Consider the following 22984-nt stretch of genomic DNA (forward strand, 5'->3'; position numbering starts at 1 on the left):
CGATCAGCTGTTAAAATGGCTGCCCTGCGAAGCATCTGTCCTGAAAACACCCAATTGTGAATTGCCGATTAGTGGCAAAATGGTTGTCTTGCGAAAATCAGTTTGCGAAGCAGGGACCCAAACATCTTCTGGCGAAAATTGCCCATTGGAATCACTGTTTTGCAAATCGCTATAGTGATTGCAAAACTTCAGCATCATGTGGATTCATCGTTTTGCCAGGTCGTCATCGAGCGAGGTTCCATTGTATTAACAAACTATTTCTGACAATGGTTCCCAACCATGATTGGAAGCTAACTACAGGGACATCACAGCTGCTGGTGTAGAGCTTAAACCAACTACAATTATCTCCTTAACTAACATTGGGGGAGGGGATTCTTTCATGCTAAGGTGAAAAGGAAGAAGTGGAATGGCTCACAAGCCCTGCAGAGCAGTCCCATCTGCTAAATTACATTTGATGGCGGAGTGGTTCTGATAATGCTCATAGTGTTGGATTACACTGTAGCGAAGTAAACTGTTGGTTGAATTACTTTCTTAAAAATGGGGATCATTTGACACAAATTAAGGTCTGAAACAAAGATAACACGAGCAAGCTTTGCATTTTTCTACTGTCTAAAACAACTTAAATCTTTATCATTTTCTAAGGTTAATGTGTGAGCTATTGTTACTAAAGTTATCTACCACTGTCTTGGTCCTACAAACAAGACTATGGAAGAAAGACCTCTTATTTTAATCAGCAATCCATTAACAGCAGCTCTTATTAGCACAACAGAGAGCAAAAACCAATTTTCACCTCATGTGATATCACAAGTATATTGGTATTTGCTATTAATTACAGGAAGTGTGATTGAAAGATGCAAATTTCCAAACATAACTGAACACTACAACTAGTTTCTAGATTCTCAGTCCTCCAGGTGAGGTTATCTGGAAGCTGAATCACGGCAAATGGACTTCTTTCTTATTAGGTTGAAATGTTTCACTACTCATCCAAGTACTGTAGCTTCTTCAGTAGTTGTAGCAACCTTGCTGGTTTCATTATTTCAGTGCTCTGAGATGTGCATCTCTATTTTACATGTAGATTTACTTGTTTCCTGCTGTGAAGTGTTAACAAAACTGACTAAACAGCTTTCTTTTTTAAAAGATATAGCTAGAGACGGCGCTTCTTTCTTCTGTATTCCCCACATTTCTGTATAATCACTATGCAGGGCATCTGACGTCTAGATATTCGTACCAACAATTTTTTTTGTTAATTTTGTTTTACCTCTTTTTTTTATTGATACTTTTTCAAACCATCTTCACATAATTAAAAAAGCACAAAAACAATAATCTCAAACAAGCCTCACTGAGAAGTATTTTAGAATACAGAGGTGTACATAGCAAGGTCATTTCATTCGAAGTTTAATTCTTTCACACCAAATAAAATAATGTGCAAGTAACGCTTCTGAATGCCTAGTATTCAAATACATACGAACACACGTACACCACATGCACACAGAGGAAGAATTAGCTAGGAAAGAATGATTAGTAATACAAACCAACCCTTGGCTCATTGAGTGAAAAAGAAATCACCATGCAAACCATCAGCAAGCAAAGGTCAGAAGTTGTTAGAAGCTCAGAAAAGGGGTTTCCCATATTGTCCCTGCAGCAGAGTCACAGTTTCCAATGATCACTTTTGTGACTATGCAACTGGGCTTATATTACTAGCTGCAACATCACAAAAATGACACTGGCAACCGCTAATTAGCTGGCAAAATAAGAATCTGACCATTTTTAAAGTGAGCAGGGTTAGTAAATGCCATCGCACACAGCAAGCGGTGATCGCATAATATATATTTTAAGCAAAGCCCTCACATGTGATGCTAATTATCTTTTAGCTTAGCAGTGTTTCTTTAAAGTGTAAATGTGCTCCCTCTGGACTCTAAAAAATATTTAATTACATATTATCAGTGCATGACTAACAAGCTAGTCCAGAGTTAAAATGCTTGGTCTATTGTTCAAAATAATATTAGGACACTATATAACCATTAAAACTGACCGGAGTTTTGAGGAGGAGGAGCTTCATCTTTCAAACACTACATGTTACATGGATATTTTAAGCTTGCACAGAGAAGAGAAATCTTCCTTTATTCATCAACAGATACATGAATACACAATATTTCTAATAGTAAAGAGCTTTAATCCCCTAGGTTTAATTCACCTTCTGAACACAATAACAGCGAAACACTGCCTAATGCTGAGGAACAAAAGACGTATAAGCACACTGTTTTCAGATTCTCACATAATCTGCTTTGGTAAGAATGAAAAACACAAAAATATCGCTCAACAGACTCTGGGGCAAAGTAATTTTGGGAATCCATTTTTTCTTGGTGATGGGTTATAGTAATAACTCACATAGTATACTCACACTCATATATATACATGCATAAATATGTATATATACACCTTTGTATATAAACATGTTGGATGCCTATCAAACCATGGGAATCTAAAAAAGATGACAGTCACACTTAGTATAGTGTTAAAAATTTGTAGTTGTCTTGATGTAGTTGTCTAGGGACTTGATGAACATTAAACATCAGGATTGAGGGTGGCTGAGTGTTTATTGGTTTCACTCAATATTAGTATACAGTATATTGTTTCAATGCTAACATTAGTGCAATCAAAATTAATACTGTCAGAAAACTAAAATTCTGTTAACATGGCTTTTGGTATGTGACAGGTTTGCTCTCACTCAGCAAATACAAGATATGTAGAATGGATCCTATTTTAAAACAGAAAAGCAAACCTCTACTATCTGCAGTTAGCTTTCAAATGAAAAGCCAACAAACGAAAATGAATGTATCTATCAGATGGAAAACATGGCCACAGAACTATTTTTGGATTGTGTATTTAATGTTTTCACTTAAATCCAACTGGATTTGTTAGACCTTTTTGAAAAAGAGTAATAAGACTGTTATCCACAGGTAATTTGATTATAAGATCATGTATGCAATGACACAAAGCACCTTGGTTCAGAACAGTCCCAGGTTCAAAGGTAAAGGCATAGAAAATACAAGATGTTTTTATACTTTCAGAGTAATTCCTGCACAGTTGCAAGACATTTTACTGAAGAAACTGTAAGATATACTCTGAAAGTGTGTTTATCCAACTGATGTCATTGTTATAGTCTTGTGACTATGGAAAAACCACGTGATGTACCCTAGTGTCAGAAGTTCAATGTTACTTTAAGACAAAAGGAAACTATATAATATATCTGTTTCTGTATATCTGGGCCTTTGTCTTTGGGACTTTTCTCAGACTCAAAGTACAATGTGCCATTCCATTATCATGGTCTTATTAATTAAAAAAAATGCTGGAGAACAGCTTTATTATTGATCTTTACACATTTCCTAGCAGCTTCTACCACTCTCTCCAATGTTGCGTTCTATCACCACTGCAGGTTTCTGTTCCCTCTGGAATTTCACTAACCAAAGACTCTGAATAAAAGCTTGTGGATTTCATCAAATAAACCAGAAACCTAGTGGGGATGGGACATTGCAGAAGCCATGACAGATAATGGGCAGTCACATGTTGTTTCTGTGCATGGTTATACACCGGGTTGTGTGACCAGCAGCTGTCAATTAGCCAGAGCAGCTTCAATGACTTCTCCTCAGCACAGGGTAACAAAGCCAGAGGATCCTGGCCAATGTGTCTGCAGCAAGAAGCAGTTTTCACCATATGCCAATGCTGGTGCTCTGAATATAAGCAATAGCTACAGCCAATTCAACTCAATACTGTGAGGAGACACATTCGGCAATGAATGGCAACACTGATGCTATCAGTAATGGTGATATAGCAAAAAGAAGGAAAGTCTATTGGATCCAGATTAGGCTGTACACACACTGGGTATTTTGTTTGTTTGTTTTGAGATCAATGTAAGATTAGTTAAGGTTTTAAGTCCCATGCATTTAAATGCACTGAACCAAGTGCAACTAACTTTATATCTCTGCAGAGGAAGCATGCTCAACAGAAATCATCATAGCACTAAGCCTTCTTTGAGGGATACAAGTCATTTAGAGCAGTTACTTTTTCTTACTCATCATTGCACATTTTGCTGAAGTGCTTTGAACAAATGTTTATGAAAAGCTAGTTTACAGCACACTCATAAAAACATTTTTGTGATAATGGAACGACTTCAGTATACCCAGAATTCCAGAAAATATGTGACTTTAGTGAACTTTGGTAGAGAGCAGTTTAGAATATCTGAAGAACAGTTCAAAGTGTGTGCAGGACACTGTCTAGACTTGGACCAAACTCTGGAGTTTTGCAGCCTATCTGGACTGTTGAGACAAGAAGAGACACTAACTGACTGCCCAGCTGTAATTTATGTAAGCCTTGCTTTGTGTGATGTATCTTTAAAACTGGGCAGATTGTTGGTGTGGAAACACCGAAAAGAATAATAATAAAAAATCTAGCTCTTGGAAAAACCAAAGAGGTAACACACCTCTACCGCACTAACAGTTTTGTACCCACCTCATTGCAATCTGGAGGGCTGGAAATAAGAGGCTGAGCTGGGCAGACTAGTATATACCGTGCCCCTGAGCCTTGTTCCTAATCAACAAGAAGTGCCTGTGAAGGGACAAGCAGGGCTTAGGGACATCTCACCCATTTCTAGATGTTTCCCTAAACAAGGGGTTCCTAATCCCCATCAGAGTAACACATGCCTTTTTGGTCTTCCACTTAATACTTCCTGCAATCTAAATATGCAGGGACTATTAAGGAAGTCTGCGTGTGAGGACCCACACTGACGAGTGCCACGAAAGCAGGCCAAGGTGACACTGACTTGCCAAGCTGAATAGATATTATGATTTTTTTTCTAGAGAGAGACAAATGCAACAACTCCAGGTTTGCAGGCATGTGTATCACAATTACCATTCTAACTGTACATTAATAAAAAGAAGTACCTCTGCTTAGTGTGGATTAGAGATGGGGACATCTCTAATCACAGGTGGATATAACGATGGTCCAGCCCCATGGGGCTGGACGGTCCACTCACCGATCTGCCACGGGCATCGCAGAGCCTTCCAAGGGCTCTGGATATCGCATTTGGCGAGCCACTCTTTGACGTAACAGAGAGGCTTGTCATCCCACCTCCTGCCAGGAGTGGCGAGCCGAACACGATCTCCAGAGCCATCTCTAGCGTGGATTCCAAGTTAGGGCATTAACGGTACTACTAGAAATTCAGGATGTTGTTATTTATCTAGAAATAGAAAGCTCAATATTTCTGCTGTTACATCTCCCTGCAACTCTTTACAGCACCAGAACAATATTTAAACTGTTCAATGCTCTAGAGTTGCATTATTACATTGAGTTATTTCCTTTGTTATATTTTAGTGTATGAAACCCTGAGCAGGTAACCAAACAATAATTTGAGGGCTGGGGTTGGGTGGGAAGGAAAAAAATAAATCTGAGTCGTCCACACCGCTATGAACTTGCAAGAATTTGTTATGGCTTCTGTGTTGCCAGAAGTACATCAGTCTATATTGAGAATTACTCTTCATTTTAGGGATTACTTTTAAATGATTAATGTTTGTGCTGTACCTGCGGAAATCCAGAAGGGATCTTGTGGACATGGGAACTTTCAGATCATGCCAGGTAAGGAAATGGAATTGTGTCACTGTCCGAGTTTCATTAGTTTGAAGGTTTTTCAAGTAGAAACTTCTCACAAGGAAATCTTCACACCAGATATGTTCTGAGACCAGATTTACCTATACCCAGATGAAAAACACAAACCTGAAGTAAGATATATAATACGAAAACATCAAATGTCATACGAATTGCATATATGTGTTAGAGAGATTACCTATTAAAATACTTTTCATGTCAAAAGGTGGTGGACTTGGATTGAAACATACTATTGATTAATCATATATCATGATGGGAGGACACTATTTAGAAATTAACCAAATATTTCCACAGCAGCTCAATAGTAGTATCACGTTCTAATGTCAACTACATTGTTTTTTATGATTTACTATGTATAATGAGTTACATAATGGACTGGAACAGATGCTAAACAGCAGGCATGAGATTGCCCCTTTGCTAGGGTAACATCCGTAGCATCATAATACCTTTGGAGATTAACTCAACAATGCTTGTTATTTTAAGATGAAAATATATAACAATATTGGTTGGAGTATTGGGTATTGGGTTTGCAAAGGTGGACTCTTCCTTTTACGGTTCACTGGTTGGCCTTTGGAAGATGATAAATAATATGAACATTCTGAATTATGTTACAGGAGAGCCTGTGCACAATTTTATGAATATGACCAATTAACCATTTTATAGAATACTCTGATTTATGCCAAACTGTACAGTTAAAGTCTTCAAGGGAAGACAAAAAATGCCTTGGTTGATAAGAGTTATGTGGCTCATGTGACCTTCTGTATAACTTTATTCCACCTCTTTTAACACAGACTTATTTCCTAACTCTAAACATGCTTATATATAAGATCCTAAATTTAATCCTAGATTCATGGAGAACCATTGGTGGTCAGTGGCCATGCTGACTGTGGGATCCAAAAAACCCAAATTCAGCTCTGGTTTCTCTCCCATATACACAGAAGATGCCTGGGTAGGCACGTATATCCAACAGCTAGGACTATGTTGTTGTAAATGTAAAGATGTGCCTAAACACAAGAGGCTTAGACTGTACAGTTTATGTAGGTTTGTGTGCTACCTGCAGCAGGAGCCAGCCAAAGTAAAACACAGCACACAATTTTATGTAGCAAGCAACTGCTGAATTTTAACCCACATCCTGATGCTCATAATATAAATAACTGAATGAGTTATGAAAAGTCATGGTCAAAATAGATGTGTGAGAAACCATGCCACCATTTCTGTGAAGACATGTAAAATTAATAAGTATATAGCTATTTGTATCATGAGAATGGGTAGGGGTATTGAGGCTCCTTCTGAGCTATCTTTTAAAGGCTTACATTTTCACAGACCCAAACAAATTTAGGCACTGTATATATGCTCTTCTGTAGGGTTGGGTTGAGTGGGTTCAAGGTTTGGCAGCAAAACAAGATAAGTCTGGTGTGGGTTGTTGTGTTGTGGTCACATCCATGCCGTCTCTTCTTTACAGCATCCTGACTATATAAATTTATCCCATTATGTAAATGTATAAGTCTGAATTAGAAAAAAAGGAAAATAAAATAAGTTTAATTATAAAAACTCTATGTAGGGTTTTTATAAGCTGTAGAGCCCACAGCAGCTGTTAAAATATTTATGGACACAACATTTTCTCAATGTATAAATCTTAATTCCTTTCTTGTTTATATTTTAAAGTCTTGGGAGAAAAAAATCATTCCAATTTGCAAACCTCTTTGGCAATTTATACATTTAGAATCTGCACAGAATTGCTGTTCTGCTAACCATGCTGTCAAGATATGCACAGAATTTTCAATGAGGCTGAAATGATTCAGGAACCACAAGATTGCATTTTATGGTAGACCTCAGCTCAGTTTGCAGGTCAAATCCCATTAAGCAATATTTTGCTCTGTATGAAATCAATCCACACACTTACTGTCAGGTTTACAAGCAGATATTTTGTTTAAGTACCTCATAGATATGGTAGAGGTTGGACCCTTCATCTGGCCAATAGTGGTAGCACTGCTTGACTCCATTTTCAGAAAGGGGTGTCAGCATGACAATAACGACACAGCCGTTTTCCCAGACCATCTGCAGACAAAGAAAGACACCGTGGCCACACTGTGACTGCCTAATTGCTGCATGACATGTATAATTACTGCACTCAGACACACAATCGAAATTTATTCCATTCACAGGAAATGTATTTCATTTTCATTAGACACTTTTCTCTGCAGCTGCTTCCAAATCTCTGAATAAACTGGCATCGTATCTCCACAGAATTACTCCAAATACTTTTCAAATAGATTCTATGTCTTTCTTCAGAAGTATCTTCAGTCCCCTTTTCACTTTCATATTCCTCAGTTATTGAGGAATATGGGTAGTGCTTCCCACCCCATGTCTGTATTTGTTTGCTGTACTCAAACCAATGTGGATGCATGTAATTAACAAGCTATCTGTAAAATCCAGGAGACTGTCAAACAGAAATCCTGCTTGTATTTTTAGCCCAGATTCTATCTGCCCCTGTCATGTTAAAAGATAACCATTTGAGTTCTCTGATCAATGGGACTGCTTTAAAACCTCATTTAGATTAAAAAGCAAACAGAGATATTTATGCTTCATAATTCTCTTCCCACCTTTCACCTCAAACTCCCCACATCTAAACGATCCTACTAGATGTCAGTGGGTATAGCCATTGGCAAATAAACAACCGGCCCCAGGCTTTAGGGATTTATAAAAATAAAACAAGTGTCAAATCATATCCCAGTCTTGGATAGCATTTTCCCCAAAATACAAAACTACTGTAAATATACAAGGACAGGGAAACTTTGAATGTGGAACTGCTTAGCCATTCTAAGTTTTGCTAAACGTCATGCTCAAAAGCAAGCAAACAAAACAACAACAAAAACAAGCCAGAATCATATATCTAGCATAGCCTGTTAATGAACAAAAGCCCTCCACTGAATTAATATGGAGCTGCATAATTGCCAGAAGTCTTCATTATTATGGTGTACATTGATGCTATATTTGCATGCAATTTTCATTGTCTTTTTATTAGCATATAAAATTACTTCATGAAAAGGAAACTGATCTTTCTGCAAAGGGTTATGTTTGTTTCACAGAAATATTTACAAGCAACTGCATTGAGATGTAAATGGAGTCAACAAGAAAAAAGGGCATTGGGATAAGCAGCACAGAGATGTTAACATTCAATTAAAACTTTCCTTCTTTGTGGGACACAATTTTATTTTCATCCTAATTTCATTTGCTTCATTAACAGACAATGCATCTTTTATCACAGTCTTTTCATACAAATATATGTTAGCATATATTTTTCCTTTATTGGAAAAAGGAACCCTATAAATAAGAAAAATAAATAAATAGTACGGTATATTCAGAGCACGTTATCATAATCTCTCGAGACTGAAGGATGACTACTATGAGTATATAGGCAGAGACAAAGGAATTTATTATTATTTTTTTCTAATGTGTGGGAATAATTTCATGCATAATGACTTCTGGGTTTTTCCCCCTTTCGCTTAAATAAATCTCTGCTTGTACAGTGACCTTTTATGCCCAAGAGTGTTTCCAGGTCCACTCATATCAGGGTGGAAAATTCTGCAACAAATTCTGAACAAAACAAAAATAATGTTTTGGATTTAAGGTAACATTTTTTAAAAAAAGTTTCCTTAAAGAGTTGCATTAATTTTAGCAGAAAGTTCCCAAAACTAAATAAATTAAATGATACTTCCAATGCTAGTAATTCATACACTTCACAGAATTCTAAACCAGGCTTCTTACTTTAAGATATTTGTGCTTAAAAAAACAAACGCGCTCAATAAATTGGCCACGCTAGCTGGTGCCTCTATCATATAACGATTTAATGTGCCTTTAGAAGGTATAGAAGCTCATTGAAGCTATTACGAAAATGAGGAGGAACACGTTTTTTATGAGTGCAATAAAAACACAATGATCTAGGTCATAAACTAATCATCTAGCAGTTGCTTGTGCCACCCAAGTGTGACATTATGAAAGCCCAGTCATTTAGAGAGAGGAAGAGGAATCCTCACAGTGTGGCAACCCTTTTCATTGGCTAACAACCCAGTAGCATTTTATTACAGACATACCGCCTCAAATCTCTAAGAATTTCCGACCCTAGGGGACCATATTTCTTTTACAAGTCATTTTATGAAGTGTGTGATTCTCAAACTTGCAATGCAATTGAAATCTAGCAATGGAAATCTAGGATGTTAAAGCCATATTCAACACTTTGGTGTCTAGTTTTCCCCATTTTTAAGAAGCATTATCTCCAACCCTTTTGTCTTGAGCTAGTTCTATGTAACTTTCTGCCTATATTTTTATACCTGATGAGCAAACTAGCCATTAAATTTCAGCAATATTTGGTTATTTATTATAATGTTTTATAGGGCAGAAAAATTATAATCTCTTTTTGCTGCTTGAAACAACTGTTTTGTGGTAAGGCAAGATTACCCTACCCTTTATAAGAAACAACATCCAGAAGAATTTCTTTCATGGTGGTCCAGGTATACAAGCCTCTAGAAATTAACCAGGATGTCATCACCACCACCACCACCACCATCATCATCATCATTTTAGAACTGCAGATGTGAAAGGGACCCTATGGATCATCAGCCCATCAAAGTGGTACAAATACTGATACCAGCAACATATCATGCATTATTAAATATTCTTTCCACAAACTCATACCTGTCGTGCTATTTCTAATGTCCAGAAGAAACTTTGGCCTCCTTCCAACTACCTCTGTGTTCTCTTTTTAAAATGAAACCACCTGCCTAACAATAGCTGAAAATTTTAGATGAATAATCTTGCTAATTTGTAATCTGTTGCAGGACGGCTATCCAGACGATTCCTCACATAAATGGGAAAGCATAACATTTGAACAGATTGCAGCTTGAGATGGATAAACAAATATTCAAGGAACGTTTTATTAATTTGAATTAGTTCAAATTTTCAGAGCCCAAGGAACTGCGTCCGAGAGTACTGACAGAATTGGCTGAAGAACTCTCAGCGACACTGTCTATTATTTTCTTAAAATCATAAGAGGATGGGTGAAATATCAGATGACTGGAGGAGAGCTAATGTTTTCCCTGTCTTCAAAAAGAAGGAACCCAGGAACTACAGATCAGTCCAAACACAGATTTTTAAAAAACATATCCTGCCAAATTAATCTTATTTAACAATACAGTAGTATTTTTCTATATAGTACCCTCCCAGGTAGACAGTAGGAATGCTGTAGATGTAATATATCTTGACATCAACAAAGCCTTTGACAAAATGCCACATGATATTCCGATAAGCAAGATACATGTAGGCTGGATGGATACTATCATGTAGATACACAGTTGGTTACAGAATTGTACTCAGAGAGTGCTTATCAGAGGCTCCCTTTCGAACTGGGAGAAGGGGACAAGCTTGGTTACAAAAAGCTCAGTCCTGAGCCCAGTGCTCTTTAATATTTTGTTTAATGGCTTGGATGTTTAATGGCTTGGATGAGGAGATACAGGGAATGCTAATCAAATCTGAGGATGACACAAGATTGGGTGGAATTGCTATTCCCTGGAAGAAACAAAATTCAAAGTGAATTTGATAGGCTTAATGGCCAATTCTCACTGAAATATAAGACCTGTGGCCCCTTTAATTAGATTATAATAATGAAATAATTTATTGTTTTCAATCGGTTTGTCTTTTAATAATTTGTGAAGCCCTTGGATTCTACAACTAGGAGAAAGGAAGCATAGAAATAAAAGTAGTAAATAAATAAATAATTAAAAAATTGCCTAGATGCTGTCCTGACAAGCTATCACAATCCTCCATAGCCTCCAGCCTAGAACTGAAGCCTTTCCCATCTGGTTCAGCATACTATTCCTTTGTAAAATCCATTCCTTCAATTTGTTCCTGTGTCCTCCATTTATTTATTTGATTTATGTATTGCTCCATTAGTGCACACACTACTTTGGGCAGTTTATGAGTCAAAACATACAATCCTAGAGATCCCACATGACAATATATACAACAACACGGCAATTAAAAAACAACATTAAAAAAGAAAAGAGAAAACAAGAAAATAAAAATAAAATATTAATATTAAAAGCATTCAGGCAGGTTTGAATAATTATGTTTTTTTAAAGTTTCCGGAACACAATACGTATTGTAAAGTAGAAGCCCCATTTTACTTCAGTGGCGGTTGCTTACATGTATATTCTCCTAGGAATGCACTGATGTAGACTCGTGCACTCCCAGGAATGCATTTGTCATCTCAGTGCTAAGATTCAGTGCTAAGGCAATTAAAACAAATTACAGAGCCACCAAAGAAATAAAATATTTCGGTATGAAGATTTTTATCTTAGCGTTAACAGCAATGTTAGTGTTAGAAGAAGCTCCTTACAGAGGGATTTCTGTTGAGGGAACACTGCATCACACTCTCTCTCTTTTTTGGTTACCAGAGATTTCATCTCAGGTGGGAAAAACTACCAGATCTCACCCAGGAAAAACATCAGTAGATAAACTTAGCATCCAAGTAAAAGGTAAAGGTTCCCCTTGACAATTTTTGTCCAGTCGTGTCCGACTCTAGGGGGCAGCGCACATCCCGCTCTTCAAGCCATAGAGCCAGCGTTTGTCCGAAGACAATCTTTCCATGGTCACATGGCCAGTGTGATTTAGACACGGAACGCTATTTACCTTCCCACCGAGGTGGTCCCTATTTATCTACTCGCATTTGCATGCTTTCGAACCGCTAGGTTGGCGGGAGCTGGGACAAGCGACGGGTGCTCATTCCGTTGCGTGGATTCGATCTTACGACTGCCGGATCTTTTGACCCTGCAGCACAGGCTTCTGTGGTTTAGCCCACAGCACCACCACGTCCCAGCATCCAAGTAGGTTGATACAAGAGAGAATTTATTTAAACACTTCTACCCAGAGCCACCGATGACCTTGTAAGCAAATTCCAGAACTTTGAAAGAAACAAACAGCCAATTATAAATGAACAAACAAACAAACAAACAGATAAACAAATAAAACTGGTAAGAAATGAGGGATGTGCCCACCAAGCTGACCCAGCTGAAATTCAACACGAGGAATCTTGTTGAAGACAATGCATTTTAATTGCTGGATGGAATGCAACAACTTCTGCTGGAGGTAATAATGAAAAAGCGTAAGTGTGCTCAGTTCAGAGTTACAGTATTGCCTTCCATGGGACGAAATATTAACAAAAGAGTTAGCCTGTAAAATAATTAATTTACATACCAGTAGCCTTCATAAATTCAGGGTGATAATTGGAACTCTGCCTCCAGTCTCAGTTTCATAGACTTTGATATGTAGACCAAGGCAGCCCAAGAAAACCCAAGAACATAGAAGAGCCATAACTATCTTGTTTAATATCCTCTTGGGTTTTTTTAAAATTGCATTTCTATTAGGTTTCAGATTTCAACTGGACTATATTTAGCCAGTAGGCGAAAACAGTTATTCTTTGGCTCTCCAGATGTTTTGGACTTCTTTGGCTCTCCAGATGTTTTGGACTTCAACTCTAAAGGTAAAATCTTGTTGCCTTATAAGATCATATAAGGACAGATGTGCAAGCTATCTGTCCTGTTTTATAGGTCATCCATCTTGCTCCCCTGCATCCATTGGTTGAGCAGATGACTGTGTGCACAGATACATAAAAGATTTCAAGAAAAAGAGGGAAACTGTGCAGCTGTGTTTATGTATACAGTTTTGCTCAACAAAGTTTTGGCACAAGTATGATTAATCATTGGCCATGCTGTCTGGGGCTTCTGGGAGTTAAGAGTCCTCAATATTTGGAGCCCAAAGCTTGAGAAAAACTGTGTTAAATCATATGTGCAAGTCACCTTGCCCAAGCACCCCTGCTATTAAAGATTTCAAAGAAATAAGGAGAATGCACTGATACATTACTAATAACTAACACAATGAATTAATTTTATAATACTTGCTAAAACAATATTTGCTAAAAATGATTTGCAAATTAATGCTAACATTAGGTTCAATATTAGCATTTTGAAGCTCTGGCTTAACGGCTCTGTTTTAATATGACCTAATCAGATATTTATGGAGTGTGTGTGCATATATGCATGCATGCTTGTGTTAGTGTGTGTGTGTGAGAGAGAGAGAGACAGAGAGAGAGAGAGAGAGAGAGAGAGAATAAATGGGGGAAAATACTTTTGAGTGTACTACATTTTACACCTGTTTCTTATAATATGTATCATTTTAATTGGATTGAGACATTCTGCTCTGAAAACTGAATGGCTCCTTCCAGATGAACTAGAATTCAGCACAGGCTCACTTTTAGAGGAAGGGGGACAGAGTGCCAATTTTCACGAAGTTCCCATTTCTTGGAAAGGCAGACAGCAAATGCAGAAAGCAGACTGACCCTGGAAAAAGGTATCACTCATAGTGTAGGGCACAGGACCCTGAATTTGTGCAGACCTACTGTGATCTATGTTTCACTTCTCAATGTTGAACTAATATTGAACATGACTGCGTCAAAAGATTCCAGGGGGTCTGTACCAATATAGAAGTTTTTTTAATTAAGAGTATATACATTTAATTCCTCAGTATGAAAATACATTGAACACTGTTCTAACCATGCTTGATCACCAGGTTGCTCTCAGTTAAGAACATTTCTCCCTTCCAAGTACACTTAGCACTACAGCCTTGCCTGTAACAGGCAGATTTGCAAGTTGATGGAATTGAATGTTTAGTCAATGTCCTCAGAACTGAATGACAGTAAATAATTTCATTCTATGGGAAGGACGTCAACACAATCAAGTCTATATAAGCACACAACTGCTTCAAAATACCCACGATGGCACCTGCTGATCACTGGAAAGTGACAATGCCAAATCTGAACGGTATTTAAACATAAGTGTGGGCAAAGAACAGCACCACCACTATTCCACAAAGGAACAGATGCAGAATAAATCTGTGGTACGGAATCAAGATGTTGTTAAACATGGCTTTAAATGGGATGGTTCTTGTAGCCTTTGTTTATTGTTGGCTCAGGTACTGTACAATCTAGCCATCAAATCCAATCATCATGGAGCGAGAAAGCTATGGTCCAAAAAGAACTGTAAAACCACAGGTCCCCTTCAAGTTCAGTTTGCTGAGTCTGAATGCAATTGAAAACCTGTAGTCTGTCACTAATTTGGAAGTGAAAGAAAATCAACACATGTAAGGGGAGAGGTGAAGTCCGTGAGGAGCAGGACTAACTGATGTAGTTAATGTCAAATCATGGTTAGGTATTATATGTGAAGCAACTGTGCCACTTTTCAACAATCATCTTGGTGTCTCCAATTCCACTTCCTTTCTCTATTCCTCTGGCAATCAAGATGAACACAAAACTAACTTCCAATAAACACTCCAATCAAACTGCATTAGAGAGAAGAACATGTAGATGACCTTTCACCTTTTTAAAAACACCCTTTCACATGTTAAAAAAAATCTAATCCAAATAATTACAAATTGCAGCCATAATTGTAAAACTGAGAATTTTAGTAATTTTTAAAACGTAAGGAAATAAAGCTCTTAAAATGTATTTATTTATTTATGTATTTATTTATTTATTTATTTATTTATTTAATATCCCACCTATCTGGTCGGATTAGGACCACTCTAGGCGGCTAACAACATAAAATAGTACAATAAATATATATAAAACAATTATGATTACCAGTATCCTTGCTGCAAAAGGAGACCATTAGTTGGGTTCAAGCCACTTTGGCTTCTGATTTAGAAGCACCTTCTAGACGGAAAGTTATTTCTCTAACATAGCTCCTCAATTTAACTCAACATCTAAAATAGTCTTTCAAACCAAAAACTGCAGAGTAGCTTTGGGAGTTGCTCTTAGTGTAGAGTGGTAATGCAGATAAAGCAGTTGTTACAATTGATGAATTTACTGGAGTCTGGTGACGGTTGAGAAGGAGGCCTTTCTTGAAACTGGCAAGTGAAATGCCTAGCGGATTCCTGTGTTAGCAGAATAGCTTCCTTCCTGTACTTTTCAAAGAAAAGCCCCATTTCATCTCCTTGCCCCAGGTCTTTGAACAACCAGGTTGGACTATGTAGTTATAGAGATTGTTCCTCTAGCAAATGCTTTCTCATGCGTCTTGCTCCCATGCACTCTTCCCGCTTACTCCAGTCACTGGTTACCTGTTATTAGGGACTAGGGATGCTGCAATGCATTGTGATGGCTCCTCTCTATAACATAAACACTAGAATCACCTCCCATGCACCATAGGGCTCTCTTCTCATACTCCAAATCATTTCCTATCTTTTGGGGTCTCCCTTCCAAGTCCCAGTTGGCATCTCAATTGTCAGGTTAATCTGCTCAGATCTATTCACTTCCTTTTTGGCCTGGTTTGGTTTACTTGTCTTGTTAACATAATAAAGATAGAGGCCTTCACTGGTCTTTTAAACCAGAGGTCGTCAACCCCCGGTCCACGGCCCATTGCCGGTCTGTGGCTTGACCCTGACCGGGCCGCGAAGACAGACCTCCCACCAGCCCCCCTCCCCCGCACGCACTCGGAATGGTGGGGGCGGGGGGTAGCCAAGAGCCGGGAGTCAGGAAATGGTCGGGTGCTCTGGCTGCTCTCTTCCCAGCAGCGACAGCAGAGGGGGTGCGGGTGGGCAAGAGTCGGGAGGCAGCAAAGACAGACCTCCCCCCGCATGCACTCCCCTCCCCAGAGCTGCTTTGCGGGCGCACTTGCCAGCATGAGCACTCCCTCCACCTTTCATGCAAGCGCCCCGCGCGCGCAAAGCAGCTATGGGGAGGGAAGTGCTTGCGGGGGGCGGGGGGGAGGGGGACTGCGTGAGCGCAAGGGGCCGCCTCACCTCCCTCAGAGGCTCTGCTGGTCCACACTACAGAAAACATTGAGGAACACTGTTTTAAACCCTTCTGTAGCCTGTGAGGGCATGTTTTGCTGAGACATCCCTTCATGCACAGAGTTCAAATACAGGGTGTACACTAAACCAAGTCTATGTGTCTAAGCGTATCAATTTCATCTCATATGCACTCAAAATATACTGCAGACTTTATACTACATTTGTGGTACTAAAACCCATAGGACAGAATCCTGCAAGTATTCACATACGTTTTGTGTCACTTAGCTGGTAAAATGCAGCTAATTGACAAGGTGCTGTGGAGTGTCTCAGTTGAGTGTTTGGATCACACACCAAATTATGCAACTGAGATGCACCCTGCAAATCCAAGTCCTGCAAATGTTATACCAATACCAACAGGATTCTCATTAGGGCCATAGTATTATTAAAAGTACTGTGGACAATTAGGATTGTATAAACATGTGAACAATGAAATGCAATTAATATAGGTTTTTACCTGCCAGAAATCTGTGACAGTTGAAGGCAGAGGACCCTGAGCAGCTATATATGCAGGGTTCCTTGGATCATGGTCCATCTGGAAAAAGGGAAAAGCAGTTAAATCTAATGTTTAAGAGAAAGGTGAGAGTTTGCTACAGAACTGAGGATAAGACATTGTAAATGAAGTAGTTCAACTAGTACAGCAAAAAAGAACAAAAACAAGACCAAGAAGAAGAACAATAATAATAAAGGGAAAAGACAAAAACACCCCCAAAGCCACCTATCTATCAAATACTACATACCTCCCAACTTAGAGGAATTAAAAGCAACAATTAAATGATGAACAGTGGACAGTACACATAGGGCCATCACATAATTACCTAATAATTAAATTAAAAAGGAGAAAAGCTCTCAAAGGCCTGGGTGGAAAGCTGAGTTTTAATTTGCTTCCTAAAGCCAAGGGGGGGGGGGCTGAGGCCCGTCCACCAGAAAGGAGTTTCATTGCAAGACAGCCACTGTTGAAAAGGCCCTGTTCCTCCTAGTTGACCTTTTCTGGGTCTCCTTGGGTCTACCCCCCCCCCACCGTGTCAAGGATTGGGAAGTATGGGTGGGATGGAAAGGTGAATCTTTCTTCACCTCTTAAAGAGAGCAATCATGTTTTGTTTCTTTTCATTATTAAAAGAATTCCTTTCCCCAGCAAAATAGAACTAGCAGTCTAATACATCCTAAATAAGTCTGGAGATAAATGACTTGTGTTCTAAATTTTTAACATGAGAGCATTTAAATGACATTTCTTGGCCACATGCATTTATTTGCTCAGGGGGTTCTGCTTCACAGCAACCTAGAATCCACTTCAAAACAATATGTCAGGGCAGGGTATTAGGAATGCTGGTCACATTTAAGTATCTCTTCTGTTACTATCATGGCACTCAAGGGCACATGCATCTAAAAACAAGCCAAAACAGAAAAACAAACTAAATCCTGGCCTTTTCTGGTTAGTTCATTTGTTTAAAATGTAGGCTTCTAACCTTCAATAGAAGTAGCCCTGTTTAAAGACCTTAATTATTACATCCCTTTCAAAGACTGACTGAGCAGGAAAAAAGGAGATCCTCAGAAACAAAGCCATGAAGAATAAATAGGATTAGGTAGTGACAAAGACTGTTTTCAAACTGATGGGTGGGTTTCTGGTCTTAAATCTCTGTCCCCATTCTCTTAATACAGAAAAGATCCGCCAATGTGAATTTGGCCACAAGAACAAAAACCCATTTATTTTGTCCCTTAGACATAATATACCCAACACACTCAAGACCTAATGTCTATAAGCTGCTACGGGAACATACATCTCAAATCATTTTAATAAGTGCTGAATCCTACTGAACAGCTAAATTCACCCCAATTAATACATATATATACATACATAAACATCACATCACAATGAAATGTAAGACCTTTATGAACTCTCAGATATGCCATTCCAAAGGGAAAATTATATCTTAGATGGGAGATCTGTGACTGGCTCGCCCAAAGTAAGAACAGAATAGTGAAATCTACTTGGGAGAGGCTGTCGGCTAATGAGCAAGCTTCTGATCTTAAATATATGGCCCCAATATCTGAATACAGGCAAGAGTTGCTAATGGAAATGCAACCACAAGGACAAAAAACCGTTTATTTCATCCTTAAACACAATTCCAGTGGTGTTGCTGGTGGGAGGCCTTTAACATTTCCCCCTAAGCTATATCTGCCATGTTTGCCTCACAAGGGAAGAATATGGGGACTTGTATTTTTGTTTCACTGCAGAGCATACAATAGTATAGGAAGGAAAAGTTTATTAAGGAAATAGAATGAATTGGGGACACAATGCTGCTATGTATTCTGCAGCATTCTTCCAAAGTTATACATCTCGGTTAAAGTCTTATTTCAGGTTTTATCTTAGTTATAACTTTTGGAAACTATTTTAGGGCAGGTTTATTTGTGTTATTGAGGCAGAGATTAACCCACAAGATTCTGAATCTTAGGTCTTGTCAGTTTTGTGATCTCAAAGATCCACTTCAAATCTCTGGTGACTGTAGTCCAGTGGATTGTTCTTTTATCAGGATCAAAAACAGCTATTACAAATACATCAAGGGCTTGAGCGTGGCCAGTACAACCTCAAACTTTTTCGCTTTCAGCATCAGAGCACTGGCACATACTGCTTTTGAAACTTCTATGAAGTGGTTTGAAGCTTCCAGGATTTCAAAGCCAGATTTCTATACAAGTCTGCGATGGAAGCGAAGATGTGGGGAGGAAAAACATTCTGAATCTATACTTTTCCATAGAATTTTTGCACACCACATGTACCTATGTTTATCCTTAGCTATCTGAATTGCTGGACTGCAATAAATCATCTCAAATGGCCTAAATATAGGATACAAACTTCTACAAACATATCAGTCAAAATCCAAAGAAACAAAACAAGCATATGGCACTTTAAAGAATAACTATTATATTTTAATGTAAGCTTTCGTGGATAAGTCCAGACATAGGGGGAGGAATGAAATACTGGATGAAACACCAATTTCACAATTAAAACATTCAAAATACTTATTGGCCCTAAGAGTCTTGGGTGTGTGGCTGCATCTCGCATGAAGTAATTTATGGCCTATGTTTGGTGTTAGGTTCTATTTTAAACATTCCTACAGGAGACAGAAAACAGACATGAGCAAAAAGGAGGGGGAGAAAAGGGGTGTCGGGGTGAAGACTGGTGGGGATGGGATTCAGTTAAAAACTCAAGAGAGGGTGAGAAGGAATATATAAAAGTAGAAGAAAATAGCAGAGGAACCACGTGGGTTGATGTAGGGAATATTGGCAGTCTTTACCTTTTGAGCCTTGTGATGAGAGACAGGCCTGATAGTTTTGAAGAAAATAACAGTGGCAGTAGATAACAGCACAAGTATTACATTTGGTAATGAAAGACTGAAGAAACCTAAGCTTATATTCAGTCCATTTATATGGGTGTCCATCATGCATGTGAATTTTATCTCAGCTGTTTCCTTCTGTATTCTTGATTCGAAATTATTCTGTTCTAAAATAATGACTCTACGATGCTATGTTTTTGTCTGCTTTTGTTCTTTGGATTTTGTATGATATGCTTGCATAGACTAACATGGCTACCTCTCTTAAAGCTTCTACAAGTTATTCTTCTAAGGAGAAAAGCATCAACAATTCACACTAATGGGTTGATCTACACCTGTGCTGAGATCTCCGGAATATTCTAGAGCTCAAACACATGTTCGCCAGGACATTGTCAGAGAGGGGATTGAAAGGGAAAGATACCATGCTTGTAAGGAGCACAAGTGCTGTGTGACCAATGTGGTGGAGGCGATGAGGCCTAGAAGGTGTTGAGCCTGAACAGCGGTTACGAATGCATATGGCTGAAAATACTGGACAAGAGAGTGTATCTTCAGTGCTCTTTTTTGAGGGAGGAACATCCGTGTGACCCGAGAATGTAGAATGGCGGCTATATAAGTGACTTTCTGTGAGGGAGTTAGGACGGATTTGTCCATATTGGCCCTGAGGCCCAGATCAGCTAAGAGAGAAAGAGTGAATTCGATGTTGTGCTGGGCTTGAGAGTGTGACGGACGGACTAACAGCCAATTGTCAATGTAAGAGAACAAGAAGATTCCTAGAGTGTAGATATGGGCTGCCACAGCAGCCATGCACTTTGCAAATACCCGTGGTGCGGTGGAGAGTCCGAATGGGAGGGATTTGAATTTGTAAGCTCATGGGGCCAAGGGAGAATCGTAGAAATTTGTGATAGTTCCGTCTGATTGAGATGTGGAAGTGTCACTCAAGTCGATGACAACGAACCAGTCTCCTCCTTGAAGAAGATGAAGAATATGTTCTAACGTCATCATACGAAAACGCCTCTGGAGGATAAAGTAGTTCAGGTCCTGAAGGTCGAGGATGGGCTGGAGACATCTGTCTCTTTTGGGGACAAGGAAATAGCAGGAGAAGAACCCCCAGGTTGTTGTCCCATGGGATGACTACTGAAATAGCATCCTTCGAGAGGAGCGACTGAATCTCTTGTTCCAGGACGTTTGATGATGTGGTTAGGACTACCCTGGGTGGTGGGAGGGACAGAAACTCTATTGTGTAACTGAAGGATATTGTAGACAAGACCCATGAGTCGGTGGTGATGGATGCCCAAGATGGATAATGGGCTGCTAGGTGGGTGGTGGTGGGTAGTGGGATACAAAGAGAGCGGATCTGGGCAATAGGGGAGTCAAAGATTCTGCTTGATTTTCTTATCAGGTCGTCAGAAGAACTGTCGAGGACGCTGTCGCTGTATGCACTGTCGATTTTGGTATGAGGAAGATGATTGAGGTAGGTATCTTTGTTTTTCCAGAAAGGATTTGTATTGGTGGAAAAGATATGGGCAGCGCCATTGATACATTTGGGGCCTGTGGTATGGCTGAGTGTTGTGCGAACAACACAGATGAGAACAACACAGTCTTTCTCATCTTTTGTAGGTTATCTAGTATTTCCATTAAAGGTTATCTAGTATTTTGTCCGTCTTCTCATCTAATAGACTGACACCATCAAATAGACTAACTGATATTTTCAGTCTGTGGCCCGCTTCCAATGTGCTAGCGCCTCCTAGGGTGCCATATGGCCCCCATTAAGAATGGATGCCATAGATGACCATTAAAAAATGATTTCAAAAGACTCTCATTCTCCAACAGGGCCACATTTGCCGGTGGTGAACTTTTTCCAAACCCAGCTTTATTCCTCCCTTCCCCAGATATGCTGAGAAAGAGTAAAAATGGCAGTAGAACACTGACCTTAGGAAAGCCTAGCAGAAGTGGAAACACAGGGTGACCCAAGCCTAGATATAATCCATGAACATGACTTGAAAAGGATCAGAGTACTGTGTGTCGACAAAAGCACAGTCCAGTTAAATGATTCATCACATGGCAAAAAGTTAGACTGGCTTATTTCAGTCTGCTTGTGGCAATTTGCTCTGCTGCAGACAGTGGGGGATGACCCTGTACATTACTTATTTTTTTTTAGAAAAACACTTTTAATAAAAAATAGTTTAAAATCTTCAGGCTGGCTGAACAGAACAACCCCTTGCAATGGTACGATATAGGTGTTTCATTTTGTTCTGCCTGCCCATTATCAAAATGTCCCTAAATAAATTCTGAAATTTTGAATGTAGCAAACCAAATTAAAGATCAAACATGATGAGTTAAAGAAAGAAACGCCAAGCTGTGCATTTTCAACAAAAGAGAAAAGTTTAAAAGAGAAATGAAATAGACTAATCAGTAATGAGGTAAGTAGTGTTGCCACATAAGAAATGCTTCCAAATACACTCAAATCGAGAAGGACACCATTCTCAATTCTACAGTATAAAATCAGCTTCTGTCAGAAGGCCGACTGGAAGGTTGCACAAATCATAATGAGGAAATGCTGGTCATCAAGTTAACACTAACTCAGAAGATTGCAATTACATTGTGCTGAACAGAAAGCAACGAATAACTATAGAGAAGAGACATGGTAAGTGATGATTGCTAGCATTTACAAAGAAATACCCAAGCCACACTCTTTGCAGGTATTACATAGTTTCAATGCATGTAAATCTTAAACTCTCCCATTGTTCACTACTGATGCTGAACTCATCAAAAAGGAGAAAGGCTGCTTAAGAAATCTGCATGGTGTACGTTCTTAGAATAAGAGTCATGTTACATGAAAACACACAGCTTGTCCTACAGTTTTAACTTACTTATAACACTGATGGCTCACAAATGGTTTAGTTCACTTGCGCAGATGCTGGGTTTTCAATTCACGCTGACTTAGTTGGGTATTCAGTGTGGTGCAGAGTGGACAGAGTGACAGACAGACTAGGACTCTGAAGATCTGGGTTCAAATTCCTGAATAGCCATGGAAACTCATGGGTTGTGAGAGTAGACTTGGTAAAACCATTCCTTAAATAGCTCATTTACCTACAAAG

The 22984-nt window shown here is 38.9% G+C and overlaps 1 protein-coding gene across 3 annotated transcripts in view; it reads right to left on the reverse strand.

The window, feature by feature from the left end:
- PTPRN2 (protein tyrosine phosphatase receptor type N2) overlaps positions 1 to 22984 on the reverse strand; it is a 591206-nt gene that overhangs the window by 22029 nt on the left and 546193 nt on the right. For all 3 annotated transcript variants that reach the window (XM_073002896.2, XM_078378519.1, XM_078378520.1), the window contains 3 exons: positions 17015 to 17092; positions 7600 to 7719; positions 5578 to 5744 (listed from right to left, as the gene is read on the reverse strand). In XM_073002896.2, coding sequence (XP_072858997.2) covers positions 5578 to 5744; positions 7600 to 7719; positions 17015 to 17092 — 365 coding nt within the window. The remainder of the gene's footprint in view (positions 1 to 5577; positions 5745 to 7599; positions 7720 to 17014; positions 17093 to 22984) is intronic.

This window comes from Pogona vitticeps, chromosome 6 (assembly GCF_051106095.1).
Source record: "Pogona vitticeps strain Pit_001003342236 chromosome 6, PviZW2.1, whole genome shotgun sequence".
Classification (NCBI taxonomy): domain Eukaryota; kingdom Metazoa; phylum Chordata; class Lepidosauria; order Squamata; family Agamidae; genus Pogona; species Pogona vitticeps.